Source organism: Peromyscus californicus, unplaced genomic scaffold (genome assembly GCF_007827085.1).
Source record: "Peromyscus californicus insignis strain IS unplaced genomic scaffold, ASM782708v3 Scaffold_3__1_contigs__length_106647218, whole genome shotgun sequence".
NCBI lineage: Eukaryota > Metazoa > Chordata > Mammalia > Rodentia > Cricetidae > Peromyscus > Peromyscus californicus.
The window spans coordinates 16,191,693-16,207,508 of NW_026294551.1; the positions used below are offsets into that span (position 1 = coordinate 16,191,693).

The following is a 15,816-nucleotide window of genomic DNA, read 5'->3' on the forward strand; positions in this document are numbered from 1 at the left end:
CAGCTATCCTCTTCAGCCAAGAGACCTACTTCCTGTGTGTTTGTCTTTATATAGACTTTCTGTTCTGCCTTCTCATTGGTTGTAAACCCAACCACATGACCGCCTCGTCACTGCCTGTCTGTACAGACCTCCAGGTCTTCTATGGTTGGTATTGAGATTAAAGGCGTGTGTCTCCATGCTGGCTGTATCCTTGAACACACAGAGATCCGCCTAGCTCTGCCTCCCAAGAGCTGGGATTAAAGGCCACCACCGCCCAGTTTCTGCTATGGCTTGCTATTAGCTCTGACCCCCAGGCAACTTTATTTATTAACATACAAATAAAATCACATTTCAGTACAAATAAAATATCACCATAGGCATATGCCATCACAGCCAGCCAGTAAGACATTTTTCCACAAGAAATGTCAGTGTTTGATATCTTCCTTTTGTGTGAGCATCTTTTTCCTTCTAGTGAAACAGTCATAACTTACTTTGGGAGGCCCATCAATTTATGGCTGGTTAAAATGATTCCTGCTGTTGAAGTAAGTTGTCTCATACTAGTCAGTAATGTGTGTTTCCTTATGTACACTAAAGGAGTAACTGTTTTCATCAAGCAGTGAGCAGTGGCTGTATCCTCAGCATCTTATGACAGAGACCCTTTTTAGATCATCAGAACTGGACTGTTCAGGAAGCCTACTCTATAACATGGTGGTTACAGGTAGTAACTATTTTGTGTTCTTGATTGTTTTTAACTCCTGTTCTTTATTACATTTTTAAATAATTAATTATATGTGTGTGCATACCTATTCATGCATGCGAAGGTCAGAGGACAGTTATGGATTCTCTTTTACTGTCATGTAAATTCATGAGATTGATCTCAGGTTTTCAGGCTTGACAGCAAGTGCCTTTACCTGCTGAGCCATCTTGCCTGTCCTTGAAAATTGTTAAGAGACTAGATATTAAATGTTCTTACCACATACACACAAGATGAAATGTCAAGCAGTGGATTTGTTAATTATAATTAGATTATCCATCCTATAATGTTTATCAAAACATGTTGTACACTTTAAGTATATACATTTTTTTTTGTTGTTGTTTTTCAAGACAGGGTTTCTCTGTGTAGCTTTGCGCCTTTCCTGGGACTCACTCTGTAGACCAGGCTGGCCTCGAACTCACAGAGATCCGCCTGGCTCTGCCTCCCGAGTGCTGGGATTAAAGGCGTGCGCCACCACCGCCTGGCTCTTAAGTATATAAATTTTAATGTCATTTAAGACATATTTTTTTTTTAAATTAGGAAAAGGTCTGGATTGGATTTTTGTGTGTGGTGTAGGAAATTTTTTATGATGGTCACGGCTATGACGTTTTGTAATATTATTCTCACCAACTTATATGGATAGTAGAATCTCAGGAATTTTCATCTAGAACATTTTTTTAAAAGACCTCACCTTCGGGGCTAGAAAGATGGCTTAGTGAGTAAGAGCACTTGGCTGCTCTTCCAGAGGACCCAGGTTCAGTTCTCAGCACTCACATGATGGCTAACGATCATCCATTACTACAGTTTCAGGGCATTCAATGCCATCTTCTGGCCTCCCTAGGTACCAAGCACAGACATACATGCAGGCAAACTCACATATACTTTAAAAAAAAAAAAAAAAAAAAAAAAAAAGACACCCCACCCCACCCCCACCCCCGTCTAATTTGCTATGCTGTATGGTATAGTATGTAACTTTAGAGATTTTGTAAATTACATTTTAGTCTCCTTAGAAAGATCTAACCCTTATATCAAAGCAGAATGCTGATCCTCATCTATCCCAACAGGGTTCTAAGTAGAATTTCAGGCCTGAAATAATTTAGGCTTATGGCTCTCAGAGAACTATGATTTAAAGTAGTAAAAGTATAGTTTGGGGCAGTGGGCAAAAGAGCAGACTGGGAGGGAGGTGGAGCCTTGAGCCCGCCCGTGTCTATGGTTAACTGTCTGTGGTGCCTTGGGCAGGTCACTTCCCCTCTGTGGGCATTGATTTCTTTTCCTGTGCAATGAGAGGGTTGGGAGGTGATGTGTTGGACCTTTCATCTCAAACATTACATATCTCAGTAGCATAAGCAGCTCTACTTTTGATCTGTGTTATGTGGAGTCATGTGATTAAATCAATCCAAACTGGAAAAAGTGGTATTGTGGACTTAGTTGGTAAAGGTAGATAACCTGCCAGTGTATTTCAGACCTGGGGATTCTTCTGGGGTCTGGCCAGGTGTCTGAACTAGAGTATTTCATGCTGTTTAACTTTTATCATAATGTTTGGCAACATCTGGCAAGTGTAGGTAGCAATTATGTCATAAATACAGTTGTTTGTAGATAATTTAAATTTAACTAGAGCACCTACCTACTTTCTCTTTGACCTCGTCCCTTTCCACTCCCTCTGCCCCAAGGAATCTCTAAGGAAGTATAAAGAGCAAAATTGACAGTTTCAGATTATTATCAGGACTGAAAATTTTGCTGTGTAATCGAGACTTATTTTCCCTTCGGGGTTTCCACATAAGAACTCCTTAATAATAGGTTAAACTGTATATGAGTATCCATATTCAAGAGGAATTTGGCTTTTTAGAAGTAAGGCTGCTGGGTTGGGGATTTAGTTCAGTGGTTGAGCACTTGCCTAGTAAGCACAAGGCCCTGGGTTTGATCCTCAGCTACAAAAAAACAAAACAAAAAAAAAAAGTAGGCTGGTGCATTTTACAAATCTGTAGTCTAACCAGCTCATTGTTAGTCTAGATTGAGGTGCCTCTCTATCAGGATAAGTAAAGCTGGCAGGTTTCTTAATTGTTAAAAGATTTAAATTGCCGTTATCTCTCTTTAGTGAAGACAACAAAGTACAGTGGCAACACCTGCACTCTAAGCTCGGCTGCTAAGTGATCCTGTCACCTTGGGTTTTGATTTTGTAACTATACAATGAGTGATTTGGCCTAGCTCCCTGGTACTCCTCAGGCACTTGATCCCACTCCTGGGATTTGATACCACCCTAAGAACAAGGCTGTTTTCTGGTCTATGGTGTGGTAAAGGGTTTCCTGACAGAGTGGGTGGAATGACCCCGAAGACCAGAACTGCAAATGACTGAACTTGGACTGAGCCTTGAGCCCTACAAGCAGTTGGGGGATACAGTCACCTATTGTGAAAGCAGCCACCTTTGTGCCCAGGAATAAAGTGGACTTAGGAAGTACCTTTTATCAGATCCGGTAAAGCAGAGGGATAGCCTGAACTGAAGAGTTGTAACTGTCTTGGGTGGTGGTTAATTACACCACACCCTAAAGTTGCCACAAATGCTAGTTTAACTCCCTCAGCTGCTTCATTGGAAGCCACACAGTATGTTCAGTTAGCTAGGCCTTGCCCTTTACTACAGTCCCAGCTAAGACACCTGACTCCCATCCAAAGCAAATGTCATTGTTACCTTTACTGACACACTATCAGGAAATGTAACAATCAGTGGGCTGGCTAGAAGGAACTGAATGGTTGATGGATTATTGCTGACACCACAGGTAAGCACAGCATGACAGAATTGGGAACGATTTAGGCTTGTTCTGAAATCCTTAAAACTAGACATGAGGAAGCTAGAAAAGTTTCACACTAGTGTTCTGAGGTCAGCAGGCCTTTACTTAAAGACAGACCTTTTGCTTGAGAAGTTAGCTCACTTCCCTGGGTTATGCAAGAGGCTTGGTCCTCTGTGGGTCCTGTAGGCTTTCTTTGGTATAGAGAGGACTTTAATGTAATGGATTTGTGCTCTTACCAGGTACTGATTTCTGTCTTCTGCTGCTGTTGTGAATTCTTTTTTTGTTTGTTCTCTTGTTTGTTTGTTTGTTTGTTTGTTTGTTTGAGACAGGGTTTCTCTGTGTAGCCCTGGCTGTCCTAGAACTCACTCTGTAGCCCAGGCTGGCCTCAAACTCACAGAGACCTGCTTGCCTCTGCTTCCTGAGTGCTGGGATTAAAGGCATGGGCCACCACTCCTGGCTCTGGGAATTCTTTTTTAAAAAGTATTTATTTTATTTATCATAACTTGTGTGTGTATGAATGATGTGTGGGCACGTGTGTTGAAGTCAGAGGACAGTTTGCAGGAATTGGTTCTCTTCTTCTGCCACATGGGTCCCGGAGATCAAACTCAGGTTGTCGGGTGCCTTTATCTGCTGAGCCATCGCCTGGCCCTGCTGTTGTGAATTCTTGATGGCTTTTTGGCCTTTGTTGGGCACAGTCTCTTACCATGTGATCAAATGACAAAATAATTGAATTCTCCTGAATACTTTTATAAAACAATCAGAATCTCCAATAGCCAGGCTTTGTTTGCATTTATAGGAAGTAATATTGTACAAGTAGAATGGTAGATACAAATGTTTTTTAAAATATCTGTCAAGGTTCTCTGTTATAGGATACTACTCTGAGGAATTTGGTGCTGGATTGACATGCTGCACAGGTGTTTTGTTTAATTTAGTTTATTTGTTTATTTAAATACTACAGGTCTGGATTCTGTGATGGCATATCAGGAAAGTGTCTTTCTGATATTCTTTAAAAATCAGTGACTCTGGGCCAGGCAGTGGTGACACACGCCTTTAATCCCGGCATTCAGGAGGCAGAAGCAGGCAGATCTCTGAGTTCCAGGCTAGTCTGGTCTACAGAGCAAGTTCTAGGACAGCCAGGGCTACACAGAGAGACCTTGTCTTTAAAACAAACAAACAAACAAACAAACAAACAAATTGGTGAATGCTGTAATTTTTTTTTTTGAGGGAAAAGATTTATTTATTTGTTTTATTTATTTATTTTGTTTTCTGTGACAGGGTCTCTCTGTGTAGCCCTGGCTGTCCTGGAACTGACTCTGTAGACCAGGCTGGCCTTGAACTCACAGAGATCCACCTGCCTCTGCCTCCCCAGTGCTAGGATTAAAGGCGTGTGCTGCCACTGCTGGGCTAAGATTTATTTTTATATGTATGTGTAAATGCTTGAATGTATGTATGTGCACCACGTGTATGCCTGGTGCATGAAGAGGCCAAAAGAGAGAGGGTGCTGTGGGATGTTCTGTATGGCAAATGTGTTGCTGATTAGTCAATAAATAAAACACTGATTGGCCATTGGCTAGGCAGGAAGTGTAGGCGGGACAAGGAGGAGAATAAAGCTGGGAAGTGGAAGGCTGAGTCAGAGAGACACTGCCAGCCGCCATGATGACAAACAGCATGTGAAGATGCCGGTAAGCCACGAGCCGCGTGGCAAGGTATAGATTTATAGAAATGGATTAATTTAAGTTGTAAGAACAGTTAGCAAGAAGCCTGCCACGGCCATACAGTTTGTAACCAATATAAGTCTCTGTGTTTACTTGGTTGGGTCTGACGGCTGCGGGACTGGCAGGTGACAGAGATTTGTCCTGACTGTGGGCCAGGCAGGAAAATTCTAGCTATAAGAGGGTGTAGGATCCTCTAGAACTGGAGTTACAGGTGATTGTTAGCTACCATGTGGATACTAGAAACTTAACCTGAATCCTCTACAAGAGTAGCAAGTGCTCTTAACTATTGAGTTGGCTCTTTCACCTTCCCTCATTCTGTAATTTTCAACCAGTTAGATCCAGCAAGATAATCTAGTCTGAAGCTGGGCATGGTGGCATGCACCTATCAGCCCAACTTCTCAGAGGTTGAGATGAAGAATTGCTTGAATCTACAAGTTCATGAACAACCTTGACTTGGGGAAATGGCTCACTTGTTAGCCATCTGTAATGTCAGTTCCACCCTCTTCTGGCCTCTGCATACACATGGTGCACAGATATACACACAGACAAAATACTCATACACATAAAATAAATATAAATTTGTTTGTTTTTCAAGACAGGGTTTCTCTGTGTAGTCTTGGCTGTCTGGGAACTCCCTCTGTAGACCAGGCTGGCCTCAGACTCAGAAATCCACGTACCTCTGCCCTGCAAAAAGCTGGAATTAAAGACATGCTCCACCACCACCTAGCTATAAATCTTAAAAAAAAATTTTTTTTTCCTTAAAAAGACCAGTCTTGGTAACATAGCAAGACTTCATCTAAGGAAGAAAGAATAACCCAGCCTGTTTGTTCTTACATGTTATTGACCTCTGCTTTGTCATCCACCACATGTTCTCTATCCCCCCTGCATCAACATGTGAGGTCTTGTCTTGCCTCCCTTTGGAAAATACCCTTCCTTCTTCTAAGCATTATTGCTAGAGCTAATAATTATAAACTCTCATTCTTAAGCACATTCTAATTCACTTGAAATTAATTATTTTTCATTTAGAGACATACAGATCTAATTGCTGTCAAGTGTTTGTATTTCCAAATTGGGCAGTAAAACAAAACCCTTTGGAAACCTTATATGTCTTACTGGCCTACCTGTAACACTGTACTATGTATTCATTAGTGAACCAAAATGAGCTCTTTTTTTTTTTCCAATTTGTTAGATGCTATAGAGTCTCATGTACCTTGGCCTCAAATTCCCTCAATAACCAAGGATAACCTTGAATTCCTGGTCCTTTGGCTTCTACTACCCAGGTGCTGGGATTATAGATATGCATCTGTCTGGTTTATGTGGTAATGTGGATCCAACATAGGGCTTCATGTATGCTAGGCAAGCATTTTACTAACTGGGCTATATCCCCAGCCCACCAAAATGAACTCTTTTTTTAAAGAAAATTATTTTATGCGTATGGCTGTTTTGCTTGCATATACATCTGTATACTATTTGCGCACCTAGTGCCCTCAGAGGCCAGAGGAGGGAGTCAGATCTGAAGTTGCAGATGTTTGTGAGCCACTGTGTGGGTGCTGGGAATTGAACCTGTGTCCTGGAAGAGCAGCCAGTGCTCTTAACCACTGAGCTATCTCTCCAGCCCCCAAATGAACTCTTAACTCCTTTGCTTTTATTTCACTTCTGGAACAAGTTGACTAGTAATAGATTTAAGCCCTAGTAAGGAGTCCTTTCACTGCAGAAAGCAGTTTGATTGTGGCCAGTTGTACATTCCAGGAAAAGAGATGGAGGGAGGGAAGGGTGAAGGAGAGAGAGGAGGAATGGGGGGGGGGAGAGAAAGAGAGAGAGGGAGAGGGAGGGAGAGGGAGAGAGAATGAATGAATGTGTGTGTTTTGAGTAAGCCTGTGATCCCCAGCTGGGGAGAAGTAGGCAGGAAGATTCATGAGACTTCACAGCTAGGCAGTCTAGCTAAATAGGTGAGTTCCAGGTTCCGTGAGAGACCTTGTCTCAAACAATAAGGTGGTGGCACACCTCTAACCTCAGTATTTTTGAGACAGAGGTATGTGGATTTCTGTGAGTTTGAGGCCCACCTGTTCTACTTAGTGAGTTCCAGACCAGCCAGGGCTGCACAGTGAGACCTGTCTTTAAAAAAAAAAAAAAAAAAAAAAAAAGGAAAGCAACAGAAGAAGACACCTCACAACAACCTCTGGCTTCCTCATGTATGTCCACACACATCCATGCACACAGATATACACATACCCAAATCGGTAAGCCATTGTTAGAGAGTTCCATTAGTTTTTATGGCTATTTAAATACCTATCTGTCCCTTGAGTCTGATTCTCCTCACTGACAACTTTTTCAAATAAGGTTATTTCAGGGAGCATTGTAGAAAAGGTATTTCTTACCTTAAACATAAGGCGTTAAACTGGATGTGATAGTACATGTCTATAATTCCAGCTCCAAGAAGCTGAGGCAGGAAGATTGTAGTTCAAAGGTAGCCTCAGATACATAGCTTGACCCTATCTCAAAAACAAGGAAGGGGAGAAAGGAAGAGGAGGAAAAATGTGTAATGTTAATGTAAGAACCACTAAAGATTGGTTGAGTTGAGAACACAGAATCAGCACGTGGTTGGCACCCTCCCTGCCTTTTACTCCACACTCTGCATTAGCAGTCAGTGGTGAAGCTGCTGGCCTTTGTGAAACTTCACTCTGTAATCAGAATGTTGGACAGCAGGACTCAGCTGGGCCTTGCATGGGATAAGGTAGCTTGTTGAAGTGCATGCTGAGCAGGGTTACAGTGAGGATCCTTCTACCGCTGAAGGCCAGGAATAAAATATGCTGGTTTAAAAGATGTACAATTTGGACTTAATTTATGTGCACTTAAGTTACTTACAAAATAGTGGGTCTGGCTAGGCAGTGGTGGCTTTCGCCTTTAATCCCAGCACTAGGGAGGCAGAGGGAGGTGGATCTCTGAGTTCAAGGACAGCCTGGTCTACAGAGCAGTTCCAGGACAGCCAGGGCTACAGAAAAACTCTGTTTAAAAAAAAAAAGTGGGTCTTGAAAAGTGAGTGCATGTGTGTGTGTTTGTGTGTGTGTGTGTGTGTTTTGAGGGAGTTTATAAATGGAACAGCAATTGCAGTACTCTTTTATGCTCCATTCTCAGAAATGGGACAGTATAGTTTGCATCCAGCATAGATCACTTTGGAAAAAGTCATCTGATTTGAGGTGCTTCAAAGGCTGTGTATTTCCAAAGTGATTTCTGGTCACCTTGTATGAGAGGGGCTATATGGACAGAGCCCGGTGCCTGAACATCCCCCTGGAACTAGGGGATGTTCAGTTTGAGGGTAGACTAAAACACCCTATTATTCTTAACCACTGCAGGTTTCCTGATTGGTCACTTTCTATATCTTCATGCTAAGGGTATATATGTATAGTTTTAAACATCAGTTAGTTTCCAGATAGCATAAAGCAGAGGTAGGTTTGACCTTTTTCCATTTTCAGGCCCTCTGGAAACTATCATGTATAGCCGTAGGGTCTGTTCCTGTTTGTCATTTGTTGTAGAAAAAAATACTGAGTGCTAAAGGCTGGAATGGCTAGGCAAAGGTAATAGACATGTTCATTATCATGAGGAAGTGTTTTCCAGTGTTCCGGTACAAATAGTTCTCGGCCACGATCAGGATCACAAAAGACATCTAGGAGCATATTTATTCATATTAGTTATAGTAACTATATTTAGAGGTAGATATTTTCATGTTTAAAAAAATACTGAAGGTCTGGGAAGGTAGCTCAATTGGTAGAGTGTTTCCCTACTACAAATGAAGCCCTAGGTTTGATCTCCAGAGATGATGGAGGCAGTATTATCATTGGCTATACAGAGAGTCCAAGGCCCGCCTGGGCTATGTAAGGGCCTATCTCGAAGGGTGGGATAAGTTATGCTTGAGGTTTTGAAACACCAGGAAATTTGTAATGCATAGTTATCTTATGAGAGTATGATAGGCTGCATAGTGAGACCCTGTCTCAAGAGGAGGGGAGGGGAGGGGAGGAGAGGGGCAGGTATAATGGCTCCCCAGGGACACCCAATTTGAATCAGTTAAGAGCAAAACCTGTCAAGCTTGGCAAGGGTCATGAGGTTACTGTGGACATGTAACTGGCAGCTAGAGCTCAGTGACTAATCTAGCTTCTCCCAAACCTCCTGTTTTTGAGATCTTTAGAAGACTACACAAGTTGTGTGATGGGTGCTTTATTTCGGTTCACCAGTCAACCACAGACAGTTGCTTTTCCTGTGTTTCCAAGCTATTCAAACAAGGTAGATGGCTTTTGTCTCCACACTGTAGTAAAAGAGCACTAATGTTCAAGAGTTTTAAAACTCTACTACTGTAATGAGATATTTGGGGCATTTTCTATGCAATAGAAATATTCAGTAATAATGACAACTCTCTTATTCTTCTAGATACTCAAACTCTGATTGGGAGACTTCTGCCCCTCTAAACCTTTGTTCCTTTTGGTAACTACTAATAATCAGAGGTGGCAGAGTTACCTGATATCCTGAAATTGGAAGTGTGCCCCCTGAACTCAGGTGCTCATAAGTGCCGTTAGTCAGCTTCTCTCTCATCTGCAAACTTGTGTGTTTTCAGAAAATGGAGGAGAAAATGCTAGTGCTATAATTTTGTAATATTTTCTTTATCATTTCTCTGTGGTTTTGTTTATTTATTTAATTTATTTACTTTGGTTTTTTGAGGCAGAATTTTTCTGTGTTGCCTTGGCTGTCCTGGAACTCACTCTGTAGATCATGCTGGACTCTGCCTGCCTCTGCCTCTGCCCCTGAGCGCTGGGATTAAAGGCTGCACCACCACCGCTTGGCTTCTCTGTGTTATTTATTTATTTATAATTAAGTTTGTTGGGTGTGTTTGTGTGTGTTTTATTTTTCTAGTAGACACATGTGCCATAGTACATATATGGAGGTCAAAGGACAACTCAAGTGAGTAGCTTTCTCCCCCCACAATGTGGATACTGGAAATTGAACTCTGTTCATCAGGCTTGGTGGCAAAAACCCTTATCTCCTGAGCCATCGCCTCAGCACTCTAGTTTTTTGTTTGTTTTGTTTTAATTTATTTTTGTTTATGTGTATGAGTGTGTTTGCCTGAGCATATGTACACTGCATGGTTACCTAGTGCCTACAGAGGCCAGAAGAGGACTGTATATCCCTTGGGACTGGAGTTACAGAGGTTGTAAGCTGCCGCATGGGTTCAATAGAAGTATCGGGGTATGGACTATTTGGAACAAGTAACAGAGACCCAATTCCAGCAGACTTACACAAATGGGAGTTTGTTTTAAACGAGCGTCTTTGAGCTTAAGGAAAGCCTATGCTGAGGTCCACAGAACAACAGAAGGGAGACCTTCTCTCACTGTCTTTGAGCCAAGTTTCTCCTCAGGCTTCCTTTTGTCTTTCTCTCACCCAGCTTTTTCCATATGGTGAAAAACTACAAAACTCCGAGTTCATTATTTCCTACTTGAGCTACCCAGAAGGACTCGGTTCCTGCATGGGCTCCAAGACTCGTTTTACACAGTGGTTATCTCTTTGGTAACTATTTGAACTATTTGCTCTGGCCATGCAGTTTTCTCATGTCAGGGGAGGAGGGCAGGTCCACTTGTAGCGTGTTAACCTCTGGACTCTATGAGCCAAAATGATTTCAACCATTCCCAAACGGTGACCTTTAGATCCTCAGAGAGGACCAGTACCACCCTGAGGCTTCTGTGGTTTCCCTCTTAGTCCAATTTCCGGGTTCCTCAGGTAGAACCAAAAGTAGGCTTTAATTCTTCCTCAAACTCCAGTCCCTGCACAGATAACAGATCCTTCAGGCAGGAGGAAAGTTGGCTCTTTTACCCCTTCCAGAAAGAAGGCCGGGCCATATCAAAGCAAGGTATGTACCTCCCGCCCCCCAGGCCAGCACTCCAGAGGATGAGCCAAGTTCTGGCAGCTGCTCCAACATCACCCATGCTGGGTACCTCCAGGGGGTCTCCCCAAGGGAAAGGAATGCAGGACCTGGAGTACTTGTCCTGCTACCTCAGGCTGCCCTGAAGAGAACCATCAGGTCCTATCTTTTAAGGTTCTTAAGAGAGTGAGGAGGCGTTCTGGGCCAGGCTCCCATTCACAAGTAACTGCCCAATCCTTTTGTTTTTAACACAAAAAGACAACTATTCTCATATTCTAAAAAGAGTGCTTATACCAAAATTCACACGTTGCAGTTTAAGCAAGCATTGCTGGCCTGCTTAAATTCAAGACCTCCCCCCCCCCCCCCCACACACATACACAGTAGAACTAGGTAATTTGTGGGATAGTGACAAAGAAAAAAAAGTCCATTACAAAAGTTTGGCACAGCTGAGTCGGCCCACCCGATGGGGCAGTTTTATCTAGGACTACCAACTGTCATCCACATATGTGGGTGCATGTGACAGACCTGTGGAAATCCTGTGGTGAGGGTACAGATCCTAGCAAAGCCAGAGGACACACAGACAGAACTCCATCCAGTAGAGTTAGAACCTTAGTGCACACTAAGGTTTGGCTTCTATATGTTTCACTGGATAATATACATGAGCAATTTTCTGTATCATAGATTTAAAGTCTGTGTTAATACATATGTAAAATTTGTTGTTGAGCTATGTCTCAGTTTGTTTCAGCTTTTTAAATATTAGAAATTTGAGTCCATTAAAATAATAGTATGTAGCCAGGTGGTGGTGGCCCACGCCTGTATTCCCAGCACTCTGAGGCAGAGGCAGGAGAATCTTTGAGTTCAAGGCCAACCTTGTCTACAGAGCAAGTTCCAGGACAGGGACAGGCTCCAAAGCTACACAGAGAAACTCTTGTCTCAAAAAAAAAAAAAAAAAAAAAAAAAAAAAAAGTATGTCATTGTGCCCCAGAGATTTTTTCCATATCAGGAATTTTTTCATTAGTGTATAGAAGTTGAAACATAGAATCTGAAGTCTGGGGTATTTCTTTATGCTTTCCCATAGGACCATTTGAGGGAAGGAATGGAGCCAGTATGTGTGTGTGAGTGTATTTGGTGGGGAACAGGGGAAAAGATATGAGTGAATATAAGCAAAGTCCAATGACACCCGTATGAAAATGTCAAAGAAACCTGTTATTTTGTCCTCTTTCAAAATTATTTTTAAGAAAGATTGTACTAACATTTCTCTCTGCTACTAGCGATGGGTAATAAAGATAATTTTCATAGTCTTTAGAAGTGAAATTATGTGTGTGTGTGTGTGGGTATGTGCATGTGGACCTGGTGCCTATGGAGTGCAGAGGCATAGCCTTCTCCTCTGTAGCTGGAGTTACAGGCAGTTGTGAGCTGCACAGTGTGGGCACTGAGAACCAAATTCAGATCCTTTGCGAGAGCAGTAGGCAGTCTTAACTGCTGAGTTCCTCTTTTGATTTTTTTTTTTTTAATCTCAATTTTTACTGTTGGGAATTGAACTCAGGGCTTCACACATACTAGGTAAGTGCTGTGCCTTGAGCTATCTTCCCTGCCCTGAAATGTTCTGCTTTAGTATTTTTATCTTGGGGTTGGAGAAATGGCTCAGTGGTTAAGAGCACTGTCTGCCCTTGCAGAAGACCCAAGTTGGGAATCTCAGCACCCAGATGGCAACTCAAAACCCTCTGGAACCCCACTTCCAGGATTCAATGCCTTCTTCTGGCCTCTGCAGACACCAGGTACCCATGGTGGTACACTTACATACACATGTAGGCAAAACATTCCTACACATAAATTTTTTTAATCTAAAAATAAAATAATTTTTAATTTTTAATTACTTTTTTGTTGTTGTTTTTTTTTTTTTTGTCTTTTGTTTTTTTGAGACAGGGTCTTGCTATGTAGCCCAAGCTGGTCTTTTACTCATAACCTTCTTGCCTTTCCTTCAAAGTGCTGGGACCACAGACATGAACAGCCACATCTGGCCCTCCATTGTCACAATTTATTGAACAAAAGAGATAGACTTTAAATTGTATTTTGATTGTGAAGAAAAGTTTGGAGTTAGGCTTTTTGTCAGTTTCCTCAATATCAGCTTTAATTTATATGATTATAAATTACATTGGAATCTTGATGTTTTATTTTTCTACTTTATTTTTTTTTTCAAGACAGGGTTTCTCTGTGTAGCCCTGACTGTCCTGGAACTTACTCTGTAGACCAGGCTGACCTCGAAATCTAATGATCTGCCTGTCTGTCACCCCCCCCACCCCCCACCCCCCACCCCCCACCCCACCCCCGCGCCAACCCCAGTGCTGGGATTAAATGCACATGCCACCATCACCACCAGGCAGAATGCATTGCTTTTTAAAGATATGAAAAAATTTTTATTTACATATATGTGTGTGTGTGTGTGCATGCCCATGGATTCCAGAAGAGCACATCAGATCCTCTAGAGCTGGAGTATAAGCAGTTGTGAATGCCTAACATAGGTGCTGGGAGTTGAACCAGGGTCCTCTGGAAGAACAGAGAGTGCTTCTAATTGCTGAGCCATCTCTCCAGCCCAAGAATATTGATATTTTAGAATATATTATGTTTATATAACAAAGGCTGATTTCCTATTTTACTTTAAATGTAATCCTCTAATTCTTTGCTTAAAATAAATCCCCTGGTAGATGAGAAACAGTTGTTATTCTTTTCTATTATGAACTCATAACATGCGTAGGTTTTCTAGAGTAAAATAGACCCAAGAGAGGGAAGCCAGAGAGCTGACTAAACTCCCTCCCCCCATTTCAGGGGAAGTTGCCCATGAGTTGTTTCAGAATTTTTTGTCATGTTAGATTATAGACCTGTTGGTCTGTTGTGGGAAGGATCAACACTTAGGATAAAGTGACTCAGCTCTTGTCTGGACATGTGCTCTTGATGAGAATGTAGGCCCTCCAGCCTCGCTTTCTTTCTGTGTCTGGAGGATGGATGATCATATGAAGGATGATTTTGAGGAGTTTGTGATTATACATGCCCAGGGTGAAGGAGTGGATTGACATGAAGATCCCGTCTGTCTCATTGCAGAGTTTTGGAGGTGCCAGCACAGTAACCCTGCCTGAAACCCTGTTGTTCGTTTCCACCCTGGATGGAAGTTTGCATGCTGTCAGCAAGAGGACAGGCTCGATCCAGTGGACTTTAAAAGAAGGTAATGCGGATTGTCCTTGAGTGCCGTAGAAACTGGCTTAGCTGCCGCCGCCGCCAAGTAAACATAGGCCCAGAGAAAGTGGCTATATGTTGTTTAATAAAGTAAGACAGGAGAGTGAGCTAAAAAGAGGAAAAGGTCGAAACACTTCTAGTCAGGGTGACTTTACAGCCTGCACTGTTGTGACTCTCCACTGAACACAGCAAATGAAGAAACTTATCATCTTTTATGCTTCATTGCTTCGGTCCAGACTCTAAAAAGCTCTAGGCTTTTCTATGATTAGCTCTGGCAAGTTCTAATGATCAGAGTCTTATAATCATAATTATAAGAAGATATCTTCTCGGGGGCTGGAGAGATGGCTCAGAGGTTAAGAGCACTGATTGCTCTTCCAGAGGTCCTGAGTTCAATTCCCAGCAACCACATGGTGGCTCACAACCATCTGTAATGAGATCTGGTGCCCTCTTCTGGCCTGTAGGCATACATGCAGACAGAACACTGTGTACATAATAAATAAATAAATAAATAAATAAATAAATAAATAAATAAATCTTTTTAAAAAAAAAAAAATCTTCTCAACCCTTTCAATTACTCACTTGTTTTTTATAGAGCCTGAAATTACCGTGGCCTATAAGATTTGACATTCACCCAACTTAACCACATTACTAAGTCGTTGAAATGAGGCTGGTTTCTCATTTAACCCTCCCTCATATTGCTATCATTCCCTTCTGGTGGTAGTCAGTAGTCAGTGGTGGGGAGCTCTACCACTGGGGAATTCATCCTACTTAATTTCCAAAGCAATCTTCCCAGACAAAGCCATGCCCAGCTCAGATTCGGGGATTTTAGTGTCCTCTCTGTTATTCTGTCCATTAGGAAGTCTCCCTTGGTCTTAATTCAGGTCTGACTGGCGTGTTTTCTTTCATCACTTCTCCATGGCTTATTATTGTCATGAGCACAGCATTATTTCCCTTGGTTAAGCAGTCTTCCAGATAGAAAAATATTGTCACATGTTGGAAGGTCACACGTCATTTGTCAGTACTGTGGTAAACCTGCTTCGAATCCATAGCTAAGGGCAGCTTGAGTACTAGGGTCATCCTGTCCCACCTCTTTGGGTCCTGCATGGAGCAGCAAGAACTTGAAGGCACCCAAAGAACCAACACTATGGGAAGTGAGGGGCCAAGAGATGATTCTTAGTGCCGTCTTGTAGTCTAGGCTCTGAGAACTCATGTGTACAGTCCTGCCTTCAGATTAAGCCTTTTAGTGTTTTAAAATGAAAGCAGAATTTTTTAAATTTCAAAAATGAGAATCAAGAAGTCACAAAGGACTGGGAGAAATGCTTTGGCCATTGAATGTCGGGGCCTGCCCTTCCGTTTTAGTGTTTCCAGGCAGACAGACATCAGCCACTCTCTTTTCCCCTGCTCACTGCACACAAGTCTTTATTTTCCAAGTAGTCTTGGCTGTGTCCA

The 15,816-nt window shown here is 42.2% G+C and overlaps 1 protein-coding gene across 2 annotated transcripts in view; it reads left to right on the plus strand.

The window, feature by feature from the left end:
- Positions 1-15,816, plus strand: part of Ern1 (endoplasmic reticulum to nucleus signaling 1) — a 103,261-nt gene that overhangs the window by 19,404 nt on the left and 68,041 nt on the right. The window contains exon 2 of one of the 2 annotated variants that reach the window (XM_052756995.1): positions 14,236-14,356. In XM_052756995.1, coding sequence (XP_052612955.1) covers positions 14,236-14,356 — 121 coding nt within the window. Of the gene's footprint in view, positions 1-14,235; positions 14,357-15,816 lie in introns of those variants that run through there. The other variant, XM_052756994.1, reaches the window with a different exon arrangement.